Source organism: Oncorhynchus tshawytscha, linkage group LG19 (genome assembly GCF_018296145.1).
Source record: "Oncorhynchus tshawytscha isolate Ot180627B linkage group LG19, Otsh_v2.0, whole genome shotgun sequence".
NCBI lineage: Eukaryota > Metazoa > Chordata > Actinopteri > Salmoniformes > Salmonidae > Oncorhynchus > Oncorhynchus tshawytscha.
In genome coordinates, this window is record NC_056447.1 from 22,490,906 (window position 1) to 22,512,137 (window position 21,232).

The 21,232-nt window shown below is 42.1% G+C and overlaps 1 protein-coding gene across 1 annotated transcript in view; it reads right to left on the reverse strand.

The window, feature by feature from the left end:
* LOC112218482 (C-Maf-inducing protein) overlaps positions 1-20,903 on the reverse strand; it is a 35,012-nt gene extending 14,109 nt beyond the window's left edge. The window contains exon 1 of the mRNA XM_042301479.1: positions 20,041-20,903. Coding sequence (XP_042157413.1) covers positions 20,041-20,361 — 321 coding nt within the window. The 5' untranslated portion in view covers positions 20,362-20,903. The remainder of the gene's footprint in view (positions 1-20,040) is intronic.
* Positions 20,904-21,232: the final 329 nt, after the last annotated feature.

Here is a 21,232-nt window from a genome sequence, read left to right on the forward strand (position 1 = left end):
CCCCATGTGTCTTGATAGGATGCTTATATCAACGTATCTGTTGATGCATGTCATTTGACAAAACAAAAAAAACTCAAAAAGATAGAAAAACACAGACAATTCATTCATTGTGAATTCAAGAATGTATAGGTAAACCAATATTGCCAGGTCCTTTCGCATTCTGATGCAACTAAAAGATGCATTAAAACACCTATTCACAATATGCAGCATCACATCTCTCCTTCCATTATATAGCCATTATGGGTATTGCTAGCCAAGTACTCTCCACCATTTTCTAATTAGCACATGTTATAAACATCCGAGACCAGTAGATGGCAGTTGCCTCTGGGTAGCTTTTATGAAGGATATCCAATTAAGAAATTCTCAATTGCAGCCTGAAACAGTGATTTAGAGAGAGGACACAGTGGTTGAAAGGCACATAACTTTGTAACACAGCATCAGTCTGCAGAAGGTGAGATATTGGAGGCGCATTATCAGGCATGACCTAGTGGACTGGAGGTGAATCAATTCAAGCTGTGACTGGTGTATGGGGACAACTCCATATACTGATTGTGACTTGCACAATGTGTGGTTTGATCTAATCAGCGATACACCAGAGACAAGCTGTAGTGGATGTGTACGTGTATGCAACCGTTACCCTGTCCTCTTCTCTCACCCAATAAACATTTGACACGGTGTGGTTTCCTCTTTGCCAATTCCTTGATCAACTTTACACCGACTGTGGTTCTGTTGTACTATAAATACTAGCAGAGTACTTTAGGAAAGTACTTTCAACTTCAGGCTCCCGAGTGGCGCAGTGGTCTAATGCACTGCATCACAGTGCAAGAGGCGTCACTGAGATGCCAAGGTAAAAAGGTGGTATAGTAAATAAAAAATAAAATAATAAATTGCACAAATGTAACAATTTATAATACATATAAAAAATATTAAATACACATTTTTGGCATTTGGAAGATAAGATCAAAGTGAAATAGATTATGGGATACAGAGCAAATTGATCAAGCATTGCATTATACAATGCTGGAAAATAACCATTACATAACTAACGGAAATATGACACTTGGCTTGGATTTATTTATCCTTAACTAGGCAAGTCAGTTAAGAACCAATTCTTATTTACAATGACGGTCTACCCGGCCAACGCTGGGCCAATTGTGCTCCGCCCTATGTGACTCCCAATCACAGACAGATGTGACGCAGCCTGGAGTCGAACCAGGTACTGCAGTGACACCTCTTGCACTGAAATGCAGTGCCTTGACCGCTGCGCCACTCGGGAGCCCTTGATAATACATTGATTTTTTTTATTTTTAAGAATATGATTGTGCAAACATGACTTCCCAAATTTCATGCAAATGGCCACTGTACTGTGTCAAAATGAATGATGCAGAACTGTGTGTTAAACAGTTGCACACACACAGTAGAGCTACTGTGACAAAACAGGTTACTATTATTACTACAGTAACTTCCCTCCATAATAATAAGGAACCAAACAGTAGGTTGTAAATTACCCACCAGGCTGCTGTCTAAAACAAGCTATTGTGAAGGACCCTGTAAGTGGGATTTCACTATGAACATTACAAGACAACACAAAACTAAATAAATCTAAACGGTATCACGTTGGGACATGTACTGCGAGATCTGTGACAGAGACAAAATAGAGCCCAGTCAGGACCTCACCACAGCTGCGTTTCCAAAGGCTCTCATATGATGAGTTCTCCTCATGCCACATTAACCAGCTCACTGTCCTCTCTCTCACCCCTTTGTTACTCCCGCACTTAGAAATACCAAGGATCACATGTACTGTATTGTCTCAGATTATTGGATACACAAATACATACATACTGAAGAAAATATAAAATGCAACAATTTTGAGTTACAGTTTATATAAGGAAATCAGTCAATTGAAATAAATTCATTAGGCCCTAATCTATTGATCACACATGAATGGAAATAAGCCCACTCACCTGGGAGCCAGGACCACCCACTGGGGAGCCAGACCCAGCCAATCAGAATGAGTTTTTCCCCCCAAAAAAGGCTTTATTACAGACATGAAACTGATGAGTATTTCTCAGCTGTTCAATTGGCTGCTCTCAGCCAATCCTGCAGGTGAAGAAGCTGGATGTGGAGGTCCTGGGTAGGCGTGGTTACACATGGTCTGCGGGTGAGGCCGGTTAGACTTACTGCCAAATTCTCTACAACGATGCTGGAAGCAGCTTATGGTAGAGAAATTAACATTACATTCTCTGACAGATTTGGTAGACCTTCCTGCAGTCAACATGCTAATTGCACGCTCCCTTAAAACATCTGTGGTAGGCCTCCCGGGTGGCGCAGTGGTCTAAGGCACTGCATTGCAGTGCTAGCTGTGCCACCAGAGATTCTGGGTTTGAGTCCAGGCTCTGTCGCAGCCTGCCGCGACAGAGAGGCCCATAGGGCGGCGCACAATTGGCTCCGTGTCGTCCGGGTTAGGGAGGGTTTGGCCAGCAGGGATATCCTCAAACTAACAGGGATGTAACAACTTTGTGCACAACATTTGAGATGAATAAGCTTTTCGTGTGTATGGAACATTTCTGGGCACTTATTTCAGCTCACGAAACATAGGACCAACACTTTACATGTTGTGCCAAGCACCCGCACTGTCGTGGATGCAAGGTCCGATCACTTCCGACACCAATGTAATGAAACAACAGGGAGCAGGTCTCGAACCCCTGACCTTCGAGCCCGAGGTCCGGTGCGCTATCGACTGTGCTGTGAAAGCATGCTCGTGCGGCAGAGTCGATTTCTGCCGCTTATAAACCCAGGGTCGTTACAGTATATTTGCTAGCACCTGCTCCAGTGTTACTGTACAGATTGGGTTACAACAAAAAAGGTGGCAACCTCAAACTTACAGTAGTTTAGTACAAGATGACACAGCCAGACACTTCACCCTGTTTCTAGTTCCTAGCCACGTTTGCAGTATTAAAAAAAAAAAGTATTATTTCTTACATTATTTGCTCAGAATTTTTCTTACAGCCAAAAACAACATCTGGACATCAAATCGGCGGTCACTCACCAAAATTTTGACTTCCTTGGCCTGGATCCTTTTTGGGCTTACGAGGCAGCCTCATTCATCCCGAGAGCTACACCAAAACGGCAACGCCGGAGTAAAACACATTTCACTGCATCTATCCGGTGTACCTTTCAAAAGTTTGGGGTCACTTAGAAAATGTCCTTTTTTTATTTTTTTTATTTTTTAAAAGCACTTTTTTTTTGTCCATTAAAATAACATCAAATTTATCAGAAATACAGTGTAGACATGGTTAATGTTGTAAATGACTAATGTTGCTGGAAACGGCTGATTAATGGAATATCTACATATGGGTACAGAGGCCCATTATCAGCAACCATCACTCCTGTGTTCCAATGGCACGTTGTGTTAGCTAATCCAAGTTTATCATTTAAAAAAAGGCTAACTGATCTTTAGAAAACCCTTTTGCCATTAAGTTAGCACAGCTGAAAACGGTTGTGCTGATTAAAGAAACAAAACTGGCCTTCTTTAGACTAGTTGAGTATCTGGAGCATCAGCATTTGTGGGTTTGATTAGATTTCAGGCTCAAAAATGGCCAGAAACATAGATCTTTCTTCTGAAACTCAGTCTAATCTTGTTCTGAGAAATCACAGCTATCCCATGAGAGACATTGCCAAGAAACCATGTCGCAGACACTGACAGCTCACTCAAACACTAACCACATTCTTTGCCAGCCTCAGGGGGAAAAAAAAGAGCCGCAGACGTGAGCCCCTACAGCTCGCGAGGACTGTGTGATCCCGATCTCCGTGGCCAACGTGAGTAAGACATTCAAGCAATGCTGTTCAACTACAGCTTAAACTTAAACACCATAGAGCCGTCCAAGCTCATCACTGAACCCCTCTCTGTGCAACTGGGTCCTAGACTTCCTGAAGGCCCGACCTTAACTAAGTGTTGAAGGTAGACAACACCTCCGCCACACTGATCCTCAACACAGGGGCCCCCGAGGGGTGTGTGTTTCTACCCCTCCTGTACTCCCTGTTCACCCATGACAGTTTGGCTACGCATGTCTCCAACTCAATCATCAAGCTCGCTGATGACAACAGTGGTAGGCCTGCTTACCAACAACAACGAGACAGCCTACAGGGAGGTGAGATACCAGGTGGAGTAGTGCCAGGAACCTCTCCCTCAATGTCAACAAAGCGTAGGAGCTGATTGTGAACACGCCCCATTGACATAGACGGAGCTGCAATGGAGAGGGTCAAAAGCATCAAGCTCTTTCACATGAACAAAAACTGAGGACCTGAAATTGTCCCTCCACACATTGACAACATGCATCACCACCTGGTATTGCAACTGCACCGCCGACAACCGCAAGGCTCTCCAGAGGGTGGTGCGGTCAGCCCAAAGCATCACAGGGCACCCTCCAGCACATCTACAGCACCCATCACAGGAAAGAAAAGATGATCATCAAGGCCATGGCCGCTACCATCTAGGATGAGGAGACCGTACAGGTTTATCAAAGCTGGGACCGAGCGACTGAAAAACAGCTTCAAATCTCCAGAGCATCAGACTGTGGCTATTTAATAATAGCCAGCCTCTGCCCAGTACCCTGTCCTGAACCTTACAGACTGCTGTCCTATGTACATAGATTCATTGAACATTGGTCACTTTAATTATGTTTACGTAATGTTTTACCCACTTTATATGCTCAGTGCATTCTTAAAGTATCCACATTGTTTCGTTACAGCCTTATCCTAAAATTGATTACATTTCCCCCCCAAAAAAGTAATACAAAAAAATCAAAAATCCTTGAATGAGTATCTGTGTCCAAACTTTTGACTGGTACAATACATTACACACCAGGTAAAAAAACCTAGGTGATATTTTATATTCTGAACTAAATTTCTTAAAATCACACATTAGGAATGTGACCGAAATAGCTTTGTACCACCTGAGGAACATTGCCAAGGTGTGCCCGTTTCCCTCTCAGACTGATAGAGACCTATCCATGTTTTTATTACGAGCAGGCTTGACTACTGTAATGCTCTCCTGTCTGGTCTACCAAAGAATGCCATTTGTCAACTGCAAAACATACAGAATCCTGCAGCATGGATACTGACCAAGACCAGACGAAGAGCACACATTACACCGGTTTTAAGATTTCTTGCACCGGCTGCTTGTGAGTTTTAGAATTAATTTGGTTTGTAAATCAATCCAAGATTGTGCACCCCAACACGTCTGACATGCTTTTAAGTTGTGCCTTTTCACTATCCCAAAGGCTAGGACCAAAAGGCATTGAGAGGCTGCCTTTAGTCATTACGCCCCCAGCCTCTGGAAAAGCCTGCCAGAGAACCTGAGGAGCTGAAACTGTGGCCATATCTAAGAGAGATCTTAAAACACAATTTTAGCTTAGCTTTTTCTTAGGGTGCTTTAGTTATTCAGTGCATCTTTCTTTAGATTTTTATATTATGTTTGTTGTGTAGTAAATATTTCAGCTTCTATTTACATAGTTTTTTCCCGTGTAAAGCACATTGCATTGCATTCCATGTCTGAAATGTATAAATAAAGCTTGATTTGATATATTATCATACCGTCCCATCTCTCACCCTGGGATATACGGTATTACCGGTTTAATACACAAGGGGGCGCCAAAAACTCAAAGCCCATTGGGTGTATATTACCAGAATACTAACAACTTTTGCACATTTCCATTGAGGCTGCTAGCTTGATATGCTAACGAGCACAAATGAAAATAAACAATCCAGCTCATACATATATTAGGTAGGCACTACCGAATATCATTTATGGTGAATGTCCAAACTCACAAGAAAATGTGTACGAGAGACATTGTGCAAATGAACAACGTTTTGAAAGGCTGGGCATGGCTCACACCATTATCCCAGAAACCCTAGACCCAACTCCAATTTGCATATCGCCTTAACAGATCCAGAGATGCACTCCACACTGCCCTTTCCCACATGGACAAAAGGAACACCTATGTGAGAATGCTATTTATTGACTACAGCTCAACATTCAACACCATATTGATGAGCTTTGAGGGCACTAAGCTAAGGACACTGGGACTAAACACCTCCCTCTGCAACTGGATCCTGGCCTTCCTGTCAGGCCACCCCCCAGGTGGTAAGGGTAGGTAACAACACATCCTCCTCAACACAGGGGCCCCTCAGGGGTGCGTGCTCATTCCCCTCCTATACTCCCTGTTCACTTATGACTGCCCGGCCAGGCACGACTCCAACACAATCATTAAGTTCGCAGGTGGTAGGCCTGATCACTGAAAACGACGAGAGAACCTATAGGGAGGAGGTCAGAGACCTGGCTGTGTGGAGCCAGGACAACAACCTCTCCCTCAACGTGATAAAGACAAAGGAGATGATTGTGGATTACAGGAAAAAGAGGACCGAGCATGCCCCCATTCTCATCGAGGGGGCTGTAGTGGAGCAGGTGGAGAGCTTCAAGTTCCTTGGCATCCACAACACCAATAAAATAACATGGTCCAAGCACACCAAGAGAGTCATGAAGAGGGCACGACAAAACCTATTCCCCCTCAGGAGACTGAAAAGATTTGGCATGGGTCCTCAAAAAGGTTCTACAGCTGTACCATCGAGAGCATCCTGACGGGTTGCATCACTGCCTGGTATGGCAACTGCTCGGCTCCGACTGCAAGGCACTAGAGGGAGGTGCGTACAGCCCAGTATATCAACGGGGCAAAGCGTGCTGACATCCAGGACCTCAATACGAGGCGGTGTGTCAGAGGAAGGCCCTAAAAATTGCCAAAGACTCCAGCCACCCTAGTCATAGACCAGCCACCCTAGTCATATTCTCTGCTACCGCACGGCAAGCGGTACCAGGGTGCCAAGTCTAGGTCAAATAGGCTTCGAAAGAGCTTCTACCCCCAAGCCACAAGACTCCTGAAATGACTACCCAGACTATTTGCATTCCACCCCACCCCCCTTTGACACCGCAACTACTCGGTTGTCATCTACGCATAGTCACTTTAATAATTCTACCTACATGTACATATTACCTCAACTACCCGGTGATCCCGCACATTGACTCTGTACCAGTACCCCACTGTATATAGTCTTGCTATTGTTATTTTACTGCTGCTCTTTAATTACTTGTATTTGTTATTATTTTATTCATTTTTTAAAATGTTTTATGCATTGTTGGCTAGGGGCTTGTAAGTAAGCATTTCACTGTAAGTTCTACACCTGTTGTATTCGGCACATGTGACTAATACAATTTTATTTGACACCGCTTTCTCCTGTAGTGCTATTAACAAATGCGTGACTGGCTCAACTGTGCTGGGGAACTAAGTAATCATAATGTAAAATAAATGTGACAGGTGAAATAAGAATGTGATCTGCTTAATCTAACACATTGCACAAGTTGACTGCAGGTATTTACTTATATTGCTACAAATATTAAAATAAAAAGGAATGGTTTCAACAGTATTGACGGTATTGAAAAACCATCAAGTGGCTATTTCCAAACACCGCGGTATACGGTACAGTGGGAAGGTATTCAGATCCCTTGACTTTTCCAACATTGTTACATTACAGCCTTATACTAAAATTGAGTTTTTTTTTAAAGAATAAAGTCCGTCAATCTACACACAATACCCCATACTGACAAAGAGAAAACAGGATTTTATAAATGTTTGCAAATTTATAAAAATTACTAAAACAGAAATAGGTTATTTACATAAGTATTCAGACCCTATTTGCTATGAGACTGGAAATTGAGCTCAGGTGCATCCTGTTTCCATTGATCATCCTTGAGCGGTTTCTACAACTTGGAGTCCACCTGTGGTAAATTCAATTGATTGAAAATTATTTGAAAAGGCACACGCGCACACACACCTGTCTATATAAAAAGGTCCCACAGTTGACAGTGCATGTCAGAGCAAAACCCAAGCCATGATGTAGAGCCCCGAGATTGTGTAGAGGCACAGATCTGGGGAAGGGTACCAAAACAATTCTGCAGCCTTGATGGTCCAAGAACAGTGGCCTCCATCATGCTTAGATGGTGGTTCCAAACTTCTTCCAAGACTCTTCCTAGAGCTGGCCACCCGGCCAAACTGAGCAATAGGGGGAGAAGGGCATTGGACAAGGAGGTGACCAAGAACCCGATGGTCAGTCTGACAGAGCTCTAGACTTCCTCTGCGGAGATGGGAGAACCTTCCAGAAGGACAACCATCTCTTGAGAACTCCACCAATCAGGCCTTTATGGTAGTGGTCAGACGGAAGCCACTCCTCAGTAAAACATCACATGACAGCCCAATTTGAATTTGCCAAAAGGCACCTAAAGACTCTCAGACCATGAGAAACAATTCTCTGGTCTGATGAAACCAAGATTGAACTCTTTGGCCTGAATGCCAAGTGTCTGGAGCATCAGCTGTGGGGATGTTTTTCAGTGGAAGGACTGGGAGACTAGTCAGGATTGAGACAAAGATGAACAGAGCAAAGTACAGCGAGAACCTTGATGAAAACCTGCTCCAGAGCACTCAGGACCTGGGGCAAAGGTTCAACTTACAACAGGACAACCACCCTAAGTACACAGCCAAGACAACGCAGGAGTGGCTTTGGGACAAGTCTCTGAATGTCCTTGAGTGGCCCAGCCAGAGCCCAGACTTGAACCCGATCTAACATCTCTGGAGAGACCGGAAAATAGTTGTGTGCAGCAAATGCTCCCCATCCAACCTGACAAAGCTTGAAAGGATCTGCAGAGAAGAATGGGAGAAACTCCCCAAATATAGATGTGCCAAGCTTGTAGCGTCATACCCAAGGAGACTCAAGACTGTAAACGCTGCCAAAAGGTGCTTCAACAAAGTAAAGGGCCTGAATACTCATGTGATATTTCCTTATTTTAAAAAGAAGAAGAAAAAAAGCAACATTTCTAAAATCCGGTTTTTGCTTTGTCATTATTGGGTATCGATTGATGAGGGTAAAAAACTATTGAATCAATTTTAGAATAAGGCTGTAACATAAAATGTGGAAAAGGTCAAGGGGTCTGAAAACTTTCTGAAGGAACACAAAAAAAGATATGGGGGATTGGAAATGATACAGACAATTATATTGATGGAAGCTACAAGCTGATCTGCCCCCTAAAGAAAAATATCTCCATTAGCAATGCCAAGTGTCGGCTGGAGTGGTGTAAAGGGCGACGCTATTGGACTCTGGAGCAGCCTTCTCTGGAGTGATGAATCACGCTTCACCGTCTGGCAGTCTGATGGACGAATCTGGGTTAGGCAGATGCCAGGAAAACACTATCAGCCCCAATGCAGTGTCAACTGTAATGTTTGGTGGAGAAGGAATAATTGTCTGGGGCCGTTTTTCAAGGTTTGGGCTAGGCCCCTTAGTTCCAGTGAAGGGAAACCTTAACGCTACAGCATACAATGTCATCCTAGACTATTCTGTGCTTCCAACTTTCTGTCAACAATTTGGGGAAGGCCCTCTCCTGTTCCAGCATGACAAAGCCCCCATGTACAAAGTGAGATCCATACAGAAATGGTTTGTTGAGATCGGTGTGGAAGAACTTGACTGGCCTGCACAGATCCCTGACATCAACCTCATCGAACACCTTTGGGATGAATTGATACGCTGATTGCGAGCCAGGTGTAATCGCCCAACCTCACTAATGCTCTTGTGGCTGAATGGAAGTCCCTGCAGCAATGTTCCAACATCTAGTGGAAAGCCTTCCCAGAAGAGTAGAGGCCATTATAGCAGAAAAAGGGGGGCCAACTCCATATTAACGCGCATGATGATTTTGAAATGTGATGTTAGACGAGCAGATGTCCACATACTTTGGGTCATGTAGTGTGTATCGAGACCATAGTGAGCTCCAAAAGTACTGGGACAGTAAAATATTTTTGCTCATTGATTGTTCTGACATTTCATATTTTTGGGGATATTGTATTGCTAGATATTAATGCACTGTTGAGAAACATAAGCATTTGGCTGCACCTGCAATAACATCTGCAAATGTGTACACGACATATAAACTTAATTTTAATTTGACTTCAGTTCAAATATCTATAACATTTCCTGTAAAGGGATTTCTGATTAACACCGTCCAATCAGCACAAAGCTAAAACCCCCTGCTCATCATTGTTATGGCATACAGTAGGCCTAGGTGCAAAGGTTAGACGCTTAAGGTGGTAAGCCACTGTACACTTCTAATAAGACGGTAAACATATATATTTTTCAATATTTACTAACGACATGCCAGTGGCTTTGAGTGCGTCTATGTTTGCGGATGACTCAACACGTCAGTTACCACAGTGACTGAAATGACCGCAACACTTAAAGAGCTGCAGTTTCAGAATGGGTGACAAGGAATAAGTTAGTCCTAAAATATTTCAAAAACTAAAAGCAGCCGAGCTGTCTGTTTGAACTACTGGCACACAGCTCAGAGACCCATGCAAGACATGCCACCAGAGGTCTCTTCACAGACCCCAAGTCCAGAACAGACTATGGGAAGTGCACAATACAACACAGAGCCTTGACTACATGCAACACTATTCCACATCCATGCCAGCAGTAAAATTAGATTTAAAAAAATATATATACATTTTATGGAACAGCGGGGACTGTGATGCAACAAACATAGATACAAACACCCAATAACATACACAGATTGTGTTATAGATGTGTGGTAGTAAAGTAGAGGCCTGAGATCAAACTTAATATGTTGTGAAATCTGCTGTGACTGTATTGTAATGTTTAAAAAACATTAACTGCCTTAATTTTGCTGGACCCGAGGAGGATCCATAATAAAATACAAACACAGGACAGGTGACAAACAGGACTATCTATGCCTATATATCTAAAATGAATTTAATTATTTTGATACACACATTTTCTGTCTTTCTCCCACTACTGCATGTTCTGGCAAAGGGAAAAGTCCAATTCAGATCAATGATAAGAAACCATATATGGCAGGGCACAGCAGCTTCATTACAGACAATAAGTTAAATCTTCTCATAATGGGTGATTATCCCCCAAAAAAGGTCATGTATTTGAATGTGAACACAGTATTGATGTCTGCCATGAGGTTCTACGAGGCTTCAGTGTGTCACAAATGTGTATTATACATCTCTTCACTTCATTGTACGCTACAATATTAGCCCTAGGTGGAGTATGACGTGGAAAACAATTTGGGCTTTTTAGGTCTTACTTTTTTTTGTGTTTAGATAGTGTGTTCAGTTTCTTGCTGATAGTGAGGTATCTCTGTCCAATCTGAGCCCTTTAGGGAGCAATGTGGCCTAACCCTTCTCTATTAGACAGTCAACCTCCCGTTCTTAGTTTGTGTTTGCTTCAAGATAGAACAGGACCCTTGAAATATCAGAACTGCAAGATTTTTATTAGAGGCCTTTGAAAAGGAGGAGTGACCGGAAGTTCTTGAAATAGGTTAGTGTTATGCAAATATGATGCAGGTTCTCCATAGTGACTGCCCTATGCTTAAGTAGTGAGTCACTTCTCATACTGGTCCCTAAGACCTCTTTATAAAGTAGCCTACCTAAATTATTGAAACTGAAGCATCCACAGGCCCCCCTAATGTAAATAATGACAGGAAAGGAGGAAGTCTGATGTGTTAGCACTTGGAATGTGAGAAAATGCCACTGAAAATGTTGGGACGTGGCTCAGGTTTGAGTTTGGTTACCCAATACGATATTCGAATAGAACTCCAATAAGTCGTTATTACTACAAAACAACTGTTCTGCACTATCATCTGTGATTGAACTAGTTATTGACCGGACTCGTCTGATATATAGTCAAGCTGTGGAATTACAAGGTATGAGTGAAATTATTTCCTTGGGGGCCTCAACGTGAAATGAATTAACCGTATAGGACCTTGTTATGTACACTCTATATTAGGGCTGGTCCAATTAAGTAGACTGGTCGATTGTTTGGTCGATAAGAAAATCTTGGTCGTCCAACAGCCTTAGTTGAGCAGTAGACAAAAAAATATCATGGTGTACAAGACACCGGTCTGAATTGCTCCTGTCTGATTGGACTGATCCATTATGGAGGCCGTGGGGGTGGCATTGTCCATCAGTCCAAGACATGTTACTGAAATTGTATAGGATTATATTACATAATAACCATTGTGCAACACCAATAAAAAATATTATTTTATACCAAATGCAATCTCCCTCTTTGGATAGCGGTCGCTGTCCACGGTTCTGAAACACATCAGTGCGCTGTTGAATTGGCGCCTTTTCCTAGACCATGTTGCTATGTGCATAATAGCAAAGTTAACCAGCATATTGGTGTTGAGAACAATACCGCGGAGGCAGCAGCAGAATGAGGAGATGAGAAAACAGCCCTTGCCTTATTGTCTAAGAAAAGTGAGGAGAAATCGAACACAAACATAATTAGGTGTATAATAAATATCTTAACTGTTAAAATGTGCCTGGCTTTATAAATCATCAATATATCTACAGAAATAAGACAGATCCTGCTTCTGTTGCCTGTTTGAGTGTTTAATAGCCTACTGACTCCGTAAGCATCAAACCTCATGCAACGACATGTCAAGTAAATAAATGTACAAAGTTGGCTGTTTTTAAATCTTCGTGTTGCTGTAATAAAGGCTTTACACTTTTTTCCCGTTAGAACAGCCTCTGTTCCAAAAATAATGATTATTACTATTATAAAATAAAAAAAATGTAAATGTACTTTTTTTTAAATGAACTTCACCCCGTTTTCTCCCCAATTTCATGGTATCCAATTGTTTTTTAGTAGCTACTATCTTGCCTCATCGCTGCAACTCCCATACGGGCTCGGAAGAGACGAAGGTTGAAAGTCATGCGTCCGATACACAACCCAACCAAGCCGCATCCAACCCGGAAGCCAGCCGCACCAATGTGTCGGAGGAAACACCATGCACCTGGCAACCTTGGTTAGCGCGCACTGCTTAGTATAGCAGCCTTGTATAACCACCATCGAGCTGTAGACCTTAGAGCACATCCTGTTTAGTCTTAATATCGCCTATACTTCTATAGGCTACTGTATCAATCATTGATTCATGTCATCAAAGCATACAAGTTAATCATTCATTTAGTTTTAAAATAAAATAAAGCGAGCCATAAATAATTACCTTAAGCAATAAATAAATCGTTCCATTTCGGGAAATAGCATTCATAAATAGACTTTAAAATCTATGGCAAAGCCCGAAAATGGCTGTCTAGCTAAGATCAACAACAAACTTGACGAAGCTTGAACAATTTTTTAAGGAATAATATGCAAATATTGTCCAATCCAGGTGTGCAAAGCTCTTAGAGAATTACCCAGAAAGACTCAGTTGTAGTCACTGCCAAAGGTGATTCTCACATGTACTGACTGGGGTGTGAATACTTATGTAAATGAGATCTGTATTTAACTTTCAATAAATTAGGAAAAATGTATAAAATGTTTTTATTGACATTATTGGGTAGTATACAGTGGGGCAAAAAAAGTATTTAGTCAGCCACCAATTGTGCAAGTTCTCCTACTTAAAAAGATGAGAGAGGCCTGTAAATTTCATCATAGGTACACTTCAACTATGACAGACAAAATGAAAAAAATTCTCTCCAGAAAATCACATTGTAGGATTTTTAATGTATTTATTTGCAAATTATGGTGGGTGTGTTGGGTCATTGTCCTGTTGAAAAACAAATTATAGTGGGACTAAGCGCAAATCAGATGGGGTGGCATATCACTGCAGAATGCTGTTAAGTGTGCCTTGAATTCTAAATAAATCAGTGACACCAGCAACGCACCCCCACACCACCTCCCCCATGCTTCACGGTGGGAACCACTCATGCGTAGATCATCCGTTCACCTGCTCTGCGTCTAACAAAGACTAGGCGATTGGAACCAAATCTCAAATTCGGACAAAACAGACCAAAGGACAGATTTCCACCGGTCTCATGTCCATTGCTCATGTTTCTTTGCCCAAGCAAGTGTCTCCTTATTGGTATCCTTTAGTAGTGGTTTCTTTGCAGCAATTTGCCCACGAAGGCCTGATTCACACAGTCTCCTCTTAACAGTTGATGTTGAGGTGTGTCTGTTACGTTAACTCTGTGAAGCATTTATTTGGGCTGCAATTTCTGAGGCTGGCAACTCTAATGAACGTATCCTCTACAGGAGAGGTAACTGAGTCTTCCTTTTCTGTGGTGGTCCTCATGAGAGCCAGTTTCATCATAGCGCTTTATGGTTTGTGTGACTACACAATTTTCCAGATTGACTTCATGTCTTAAAATAATGGACTGTTATTTGGCTTCGCTTATTTGAGCCGTTCTTGCTATAATATGGACTTGTCTTTTACCAAATAGGGCTCCCTTCTGTACATAGCCCCTACCTTGTCACAACTCCACTGATTGGCTCAATCGCATTAAGAAGGAAAGAGATTCCACAAAAGAACTTAAGAATCTCCAATATTACATACATTTTGATTTGTTTAACACTTTTTTGATTACTACATGATTCCATATGTTATTTCATAGTTTTGATATCGTCACTATTATTCTATAATGTAGAAAATAGTAAAAACAAAGAAAAAACAAAGAAAATGAGTAGATATCCAAACTTTTGACTGGTACTGTAATATATATATATATATATATATATATAGAAGAAAATGCAAATAGTCTGGGTAGCCATTTGATCAGCTATTCAGGAGTCTTATGGCTTGGGGGTAAAAGCTGTTTAGAAGCCTCTTGGACCTAGATTTGGCACTCCGGTGCCGCTTTCCGTGCAGTAGCAGAGAGAAAAGTCTATGACTAGGATGGCTGGAGTCTTTGGCAATATTTAGGTCCTTCCTCTGACAACGCCTGGTATAGAGGCCCTGGATGGCAGTGATGCAACCGGTCAGGGTGCTCTCGATGGTGCAGCTGTAAAACGTTGAGGATCTGAGGACTCATGCCAAATCTTTTCAGTCTCCTGAGGGGGAAAAGGTTTTGTATTGCCCTCTTCACAACTGTCTTGGTGTGTTTGGACCATCTTAGTTTGTTGGGGATGTGGACGCCAAGGAACTTGAAGCTCTCAACCTGCTCCACTACAGCCCCGTCGATGAGAGTGGGGACGTGCTCGGTCCTCCTTTTCCTGTAGCCCACAATAATCTCCTTTGGTTTGGTTACGTTGAGGGAGAGGTTGTTGTCCTTGCGCCCCACAGTCAGGTCTCTGACCTCCTGATAGGCTGTCTCATCGTTGTCAGTGATCAGGCCTACCATTGTTGTGTCATCAGCAAACGTAATGATTGTTTTGGAGTTGTGCCTGGCCATGCAGTCATGAGTGAACAGAAAGTACAGGAGCGGACTGAACATGCACCCCTGAGGGGCCCCCGTGTTAAAGGATCAGTGTGGCTGTGTGTTGTTACCTACCCTTACCACGTCCAGGATCCAGTTGCAGAGGGAGGTGTTTAGTCCCAGTGTCCTTAGCTTAGTGATGAGCTTTGAGGGAACTATGTTGTTGAAAGCTGAGCTGTAGTCAATGAATAGCATTCTCACATAGTTTGTCCATGTGGGAAAGGGCATAGTGGAGTGCATGCAATAGAGGTTGAATCATCTGTGGAGCTGTTGGTGCGGTATGCAAATTGGAGTGGGTCTAGGGTTTCTCAGATGATGGTGTTGATGTGAGCCATGAGCAGCCTCTCAAAGCATTTCATGGCTACAGATGTGAGTGCTATGGGTCGGTAGTCATTTAGGCAGGTTACCTGAGTGTTCAGAGACGGGGACTATGGTGGTCTGCTTGAAACATGTTGGTATTACAGACTCGGAGAGGTTGAAAATGGGAGAGGTTGAAAATGTCAGTGAAGACACTTGCTAGTTGGTCAGTGCATGCTTGGAATACACGTTCTGGCCCCCGCGTCGTCTTACCAGAGGCTGCTGTTCTGTCTTGCCGATGGAGTGTATAACCCGCCAGCCGTATGTTCTTAATGTTGTCGTTCTTCCACGACTCGTTAAACATAAGATATTACAGTTTTTAATGTCCCGTTGGTAGGATATACATACTTTCAGTTCGTCCCATTTATTTTCCAGTGATTGAACGTTAGCTAGCAGAACGGAAGGCAAGGGCAGATTAGCCACACGTCGCCTGATCCTCAAGGCAGCCAGATCTCTTTCCGTGAAACCGACATTTCCTTTTCCAGCGATTCACGGGGATCTGGGCCTGGTCAGGTGTCCGTAGTATATCCCACGCGTCCGACTCATTGAAGAACTCTTCATCCAATTTGAGGTGAGTAATCCCAGTTCTGATGTCCAGAAGCTCTTTTCGGTCATAAGAGATGATAGCAGCAATATTATGTACAAAACATGTTACGAACAATGCGAAAACACAAAATAGTATGGTTGGTCAAGAGCGGATAAGACGGTAGCCCTACCCTCCGGCCCTAATCTATTGATTTCACATAACTGGGAATACATATGCATCTGTTGGTCACAGATACCTTAAAAGAAAGGGGCCTCAGGATCCCATCACAGTATTACTGTGCATTCAAATTGCCATCGATAAAATGGAATTGTGTTCATTGTCTGTAGGTTATGCATGCCCATACCATAATCCCACCACCACGGGGCACTCTGTTCACAATATTGACATCAGCAAATTGCTCGCCCACATTACGCCATACACGTAGTTTGCGGTTCTGAGGCCGGTTGGACATAATGCCAAATTCTCTAAAATGAGACAACATTAACTCTGGCAACGGCTCTGGTGGACATTTCTGCAGTCAGCATGCCACCATTGCACACTCCCTTAAAACTTGAGACATCTGTGTCATGGTGTTGTGTGACAAAACTGCTGATTTTAGAGGCATATTATTGTCCCCAGCACAAGGTTCACCTGTGTAATGATCATGCTGTTTAATCAGCTTCTTGAGAGGGCTCCCGAGTGATGCAGCGGTCTAAGGCACTGCGTCTCAGCGCTTGAGGTTCGAATTCAGGCTGCATCACAACCGGCTGTGATTGGGAGTCCCATAGGGCGGCACACAATTGGCCAGCATCAGCCATCATTGTAAACAAGAATTTGTTCTTAACTGACACGCCTAGTTAAATAAAAGGTTAAAAATCAAATATACCACACCTTTCAGGTGGATGGATTATCTTGGCAAAGGATAAATCCTCACTAACAGGAATGTAAACAAGTTCATGCACAACATTTTAGAGAAATGTTTTTTTTTTGTGCGTATGGAACATTTCTGGGATCTTTTATTTCAGCTCATGAAACATGGGATCAACACTAGAGGTTGACCGATTATGATTTTTCAACGCCGATACCGATTATTGGAGGGCCCAAAAAAAGGCCGATTTTTATATTGAATAAATAACAATTACAACAATCCTGAATTAACAATGACCACTATTATTTTAACGTAATATAATAAAGAAAATCTTTTTAGTCTCAAATAAATAAAACATGTTCAATTTGGTTTAACTAATGCAAAAACAGTGTTGGAGACGTAAAAGTGCCATGTAAAAAAGCTAACATTTAATTAAGTTCCTTGCTCAGAACATGAGAACATATGAAAGCTGGTGGTTCCTTTTAACATGAGTCTTCAATATTCTCAGGTAAGAAATTTTAGGTTGTAGTTATTACAGGAATTATAGGACACTCTCTCTCGATACCATTTGTGTTTGATATACCTTTGACTATTGGATGTTCTTATAGGCACTTTAGTATTGCCAGCCTAATCTCAGGAGTTGATAGGCTTGAAGTCATAAACAGCACTGTGCTTCAAGCATTGTTAAGAGCTGCTGTTTGAATGAACGCTTACGATGCCTGCTGCTGCCTACCACTGCTTAGACTTAATTAATTATAATAAATACAGAAATATGAGCCTTTAGTCATTAATATGGTCAGATCCGAAAACTATCATTTTGAAAACAAAACGTTACGGAACCGTTCCGTATTATCGCACGGGTGTCAAACCTAGGTCTAAATATTACTGTTACATTTAACAACCTAAAATGTTATGTCATAATTATGTACAATTCTGGCAAATTAATTAGTCTTTGTTAGGAATAAATGGCCTTTCAACCGTTTGCAACGAGCCAGGCGGCCCAAACTGCTGCATATACCTTGACTCTGCTTGCACTGAACGCAAGAGAAGTGACACAATTTCCCTAGTTAATATTGCCTGCTAACATGAATCTTTTAACTTCATATGCAGGTTAAAAAATATATATAATTGTGTTTTGATTTTAATTAAGGCATTGATGTTCATGGTTAGGTATATTATTGCAACGATTGTGCTTTTTTCGCAAATGCACTTTTGTTAAATCATCACCCGTTTGGCGAAGTTGAAGTAGGCTGTGATTCAGTGATGAATTATCAGGCACCGCATTGATTATATGCAATGCAGAACAAGCTAGGTAACCTAGTAATATCGTCAACCATGTGTAGTTAACTAGTGATTATGTGATTTTTTTTTTTTTTTTTTACAAGATAAGTTTAATGCTAGCTAGCAATTTACCTTGGTTCCCTGCAGCCACAAGGTCCTTTTGATGCTGCACTCGCGTTACAGGTCAGCCTGCCACGCAGTCTACTCGTGGATTGCAATGTAATCGGCATCCAAAAAGGCTGATTGTCAAGTTCATAACAATCGGTAGCCAGCCATTTTTTTTATTTCACCTTTATTTAACAAGGCAAGATCAGTTAAGAACAAATTCTTATTTTCAATGACGGCCTAGGAACAGTGGGTTAACTGCCTGTTCAGGGGCAGAACGACAGATTTGTACCTTGTCAGCTCGGGGATTTGAACTTGCAACCTTCCGGTTACTAGTCTAACGCTCTAACCACTAGGCTTCCCTGCCAATTAATTAGTCGACCTCTAATCAACACTTAACGTTAATGTTTTTGTTCAGTGTATATTTAAAACCCATATTCTTAGAAATAACTTTAATCTATGAGCTACGCTTGTTGACGGAAAATGAGGCGACCACTCGGGCTAATTAGCTATCTAGCACACTCCGAATACTAGTGTGTCAGCATACTCGGGAAGTGTAGTTTCATCGGGTGGAGACACCCATAACCTAGCTGTATGGACCTGTGCAAAAATGCCAGTTAGCATCTTTTTTTATTTGAATGATTCCTTCTCACTTATGAAAGATAAGGCTTTTGAAGGATATGGCCCTTAATAATCATTGCTTGGGATGAGGTTTCTAAATGTTAAAAGGGTTGTAGTTCACGAGGCAGTCGTGGGAGAAGCTAATGGCATAGAACTGTAGGGTGAAGGCAGAATGCCATCTAGAGTTTGAGAGCTAGGCCTACACCCCCTAAATCAGTTGGTGTCAATTCAGTGAATTCAGGAAGTGCATATAAATGTAATGCCTTAATTGATAAGTGCATATTGTTTGAGTATTTTATACATTAATTGGATTTCAATTAACTTATTGAATGTACTAAATTAAACTAAATTGACCGCTGACATGCTACACTATTCTAGGTGACAAATCCATAGGCGGCAGCTGTTGGGAGATCAATAACAGTAGACCCAATTCAGCTTCCATAGCCTATAGAAAACGTCATCAAATAAACTTACGAGCGTGCCAGCCATCTCGCTGCTCACAAAACAATGTTATATATATATATATATTACACACACCACAATTTGCGCTCTTATCAAATTACACGCCAGTGCTTGCCTGTAGCACAACAGCAGGACAGCCATGTTTGATTAAACAAATAGTCCTAGAGATTATCAAATTGTCTGTGAAAAACGTAGCCAGCTAGAATAAAAGCACAGCAAATAGGAGTCGTCCGAGGATGCATATAGGTGTAGCGACTAAACTGTCACGGAGGAGGGAAATAAAGCAACAATGTTGTGATCACATTATCAGCTGAGCAAATGGAACATGGAAGGTAACAAAGGAAACGCTACATGTTCAACAAATATTGGCTACATTTTCTGCTGTTAGTGACATACAAGTCAGTCGTCGTGCTTAATCGATGATCCCAAGTGAAAACCATGTCACCCACCCCCTCAAAAAAATACATTAGGGCCTTTGGAAACAGTTAACTACAGTAGCAACTCACCGTCGCAGACGCCAGGCTGCTGTCTGTCAAGGTGAGGTGGTGCGGTTCCCATCTCCGTAAGAATTTTGAGGTTAGAATTTTGCTGAGGAAGGTCCGAGGGTGTTTGACCACACACACCTGGATGTCACCCTCCTGTAGTAGTTTATATCGCATCCCGCTGCTGCAATGTTGCAGGGTTCTCTTGCACGGCCCGGCGCATAATTTATTATTATTCCCCTCCAACGGCGCAGACATCTCTCCAAGCAAAGGCTTGCTCTCCTCAGATTGATAGAATTGGTTATTATGTAGCTCGTTCCCCCCACCGCTGCTGTTAAAATCCATATTTATTTGGTCGCAAAAATTATCCTAGGAGGTAACTAATGTATTACTTTTAGTAGTTAAAAAAATATATATATAAAAAGGAAAGCCGGCGGTGTGTAGATTGTAGGGCTTGGGAGCAAAACTACAGCGATGCGACCTCAATAGTTAAAATGGTGTTGCGGGCGGAAAACAGACACGGCGGAGACACTGACAGAAAAGCCATGAACGAATCTTTGGTGGGGGTATTTCACGACGGAGCAGTTATTGGGTAGGCAAATAATCCTTTATCCGTACAATGCCCACTACAACGTCGCGTTTTGCTCCCCCAACGATCTATTCAATATGTTTGGGCCATTGCCAGCCCCAGTTCAGCTAACATAATCCATAGATTTAACGCATACTAATCACGTAGCTCTGATACAAAAGACCCAAATCCAAAAGGCGACGGTTTTTTTGTCTTTAAATGTTCATTGGCAAGGTTCCCTTTTCGGTCTTCCTCTATCTTCGCAAAAGAACTTCGATAGAGCCACTTGGATTGGTCCTTTCTCGTTCATGTGATACCAAAGTGACGTCAATGGGGAGGCAAGCGGATGCGCTGTAAGTCTTTTAGCTCCACTGTCTGCTGTCTGTGCGATAGGAGGGCAGTTTCCTCAATACAAAAATGGAGGACGTACGACAAATGCTAATTATCTCTCGTCTAGCAGTGCCGTCTCCATTTTTGTTGAAGACGGCGTTTGACACAAATCTATCAGTCTATTCAATAAATGTTGCTGGGATCATGGGCCTTAAGAATCATGAGAAGACCTGATATGATACTGAGGGCAACATATGCGAATATTTAATTAGTTGTCGGTAGTTTAAATTGCAAACAGAAAAAGGCTTATTTTCCATT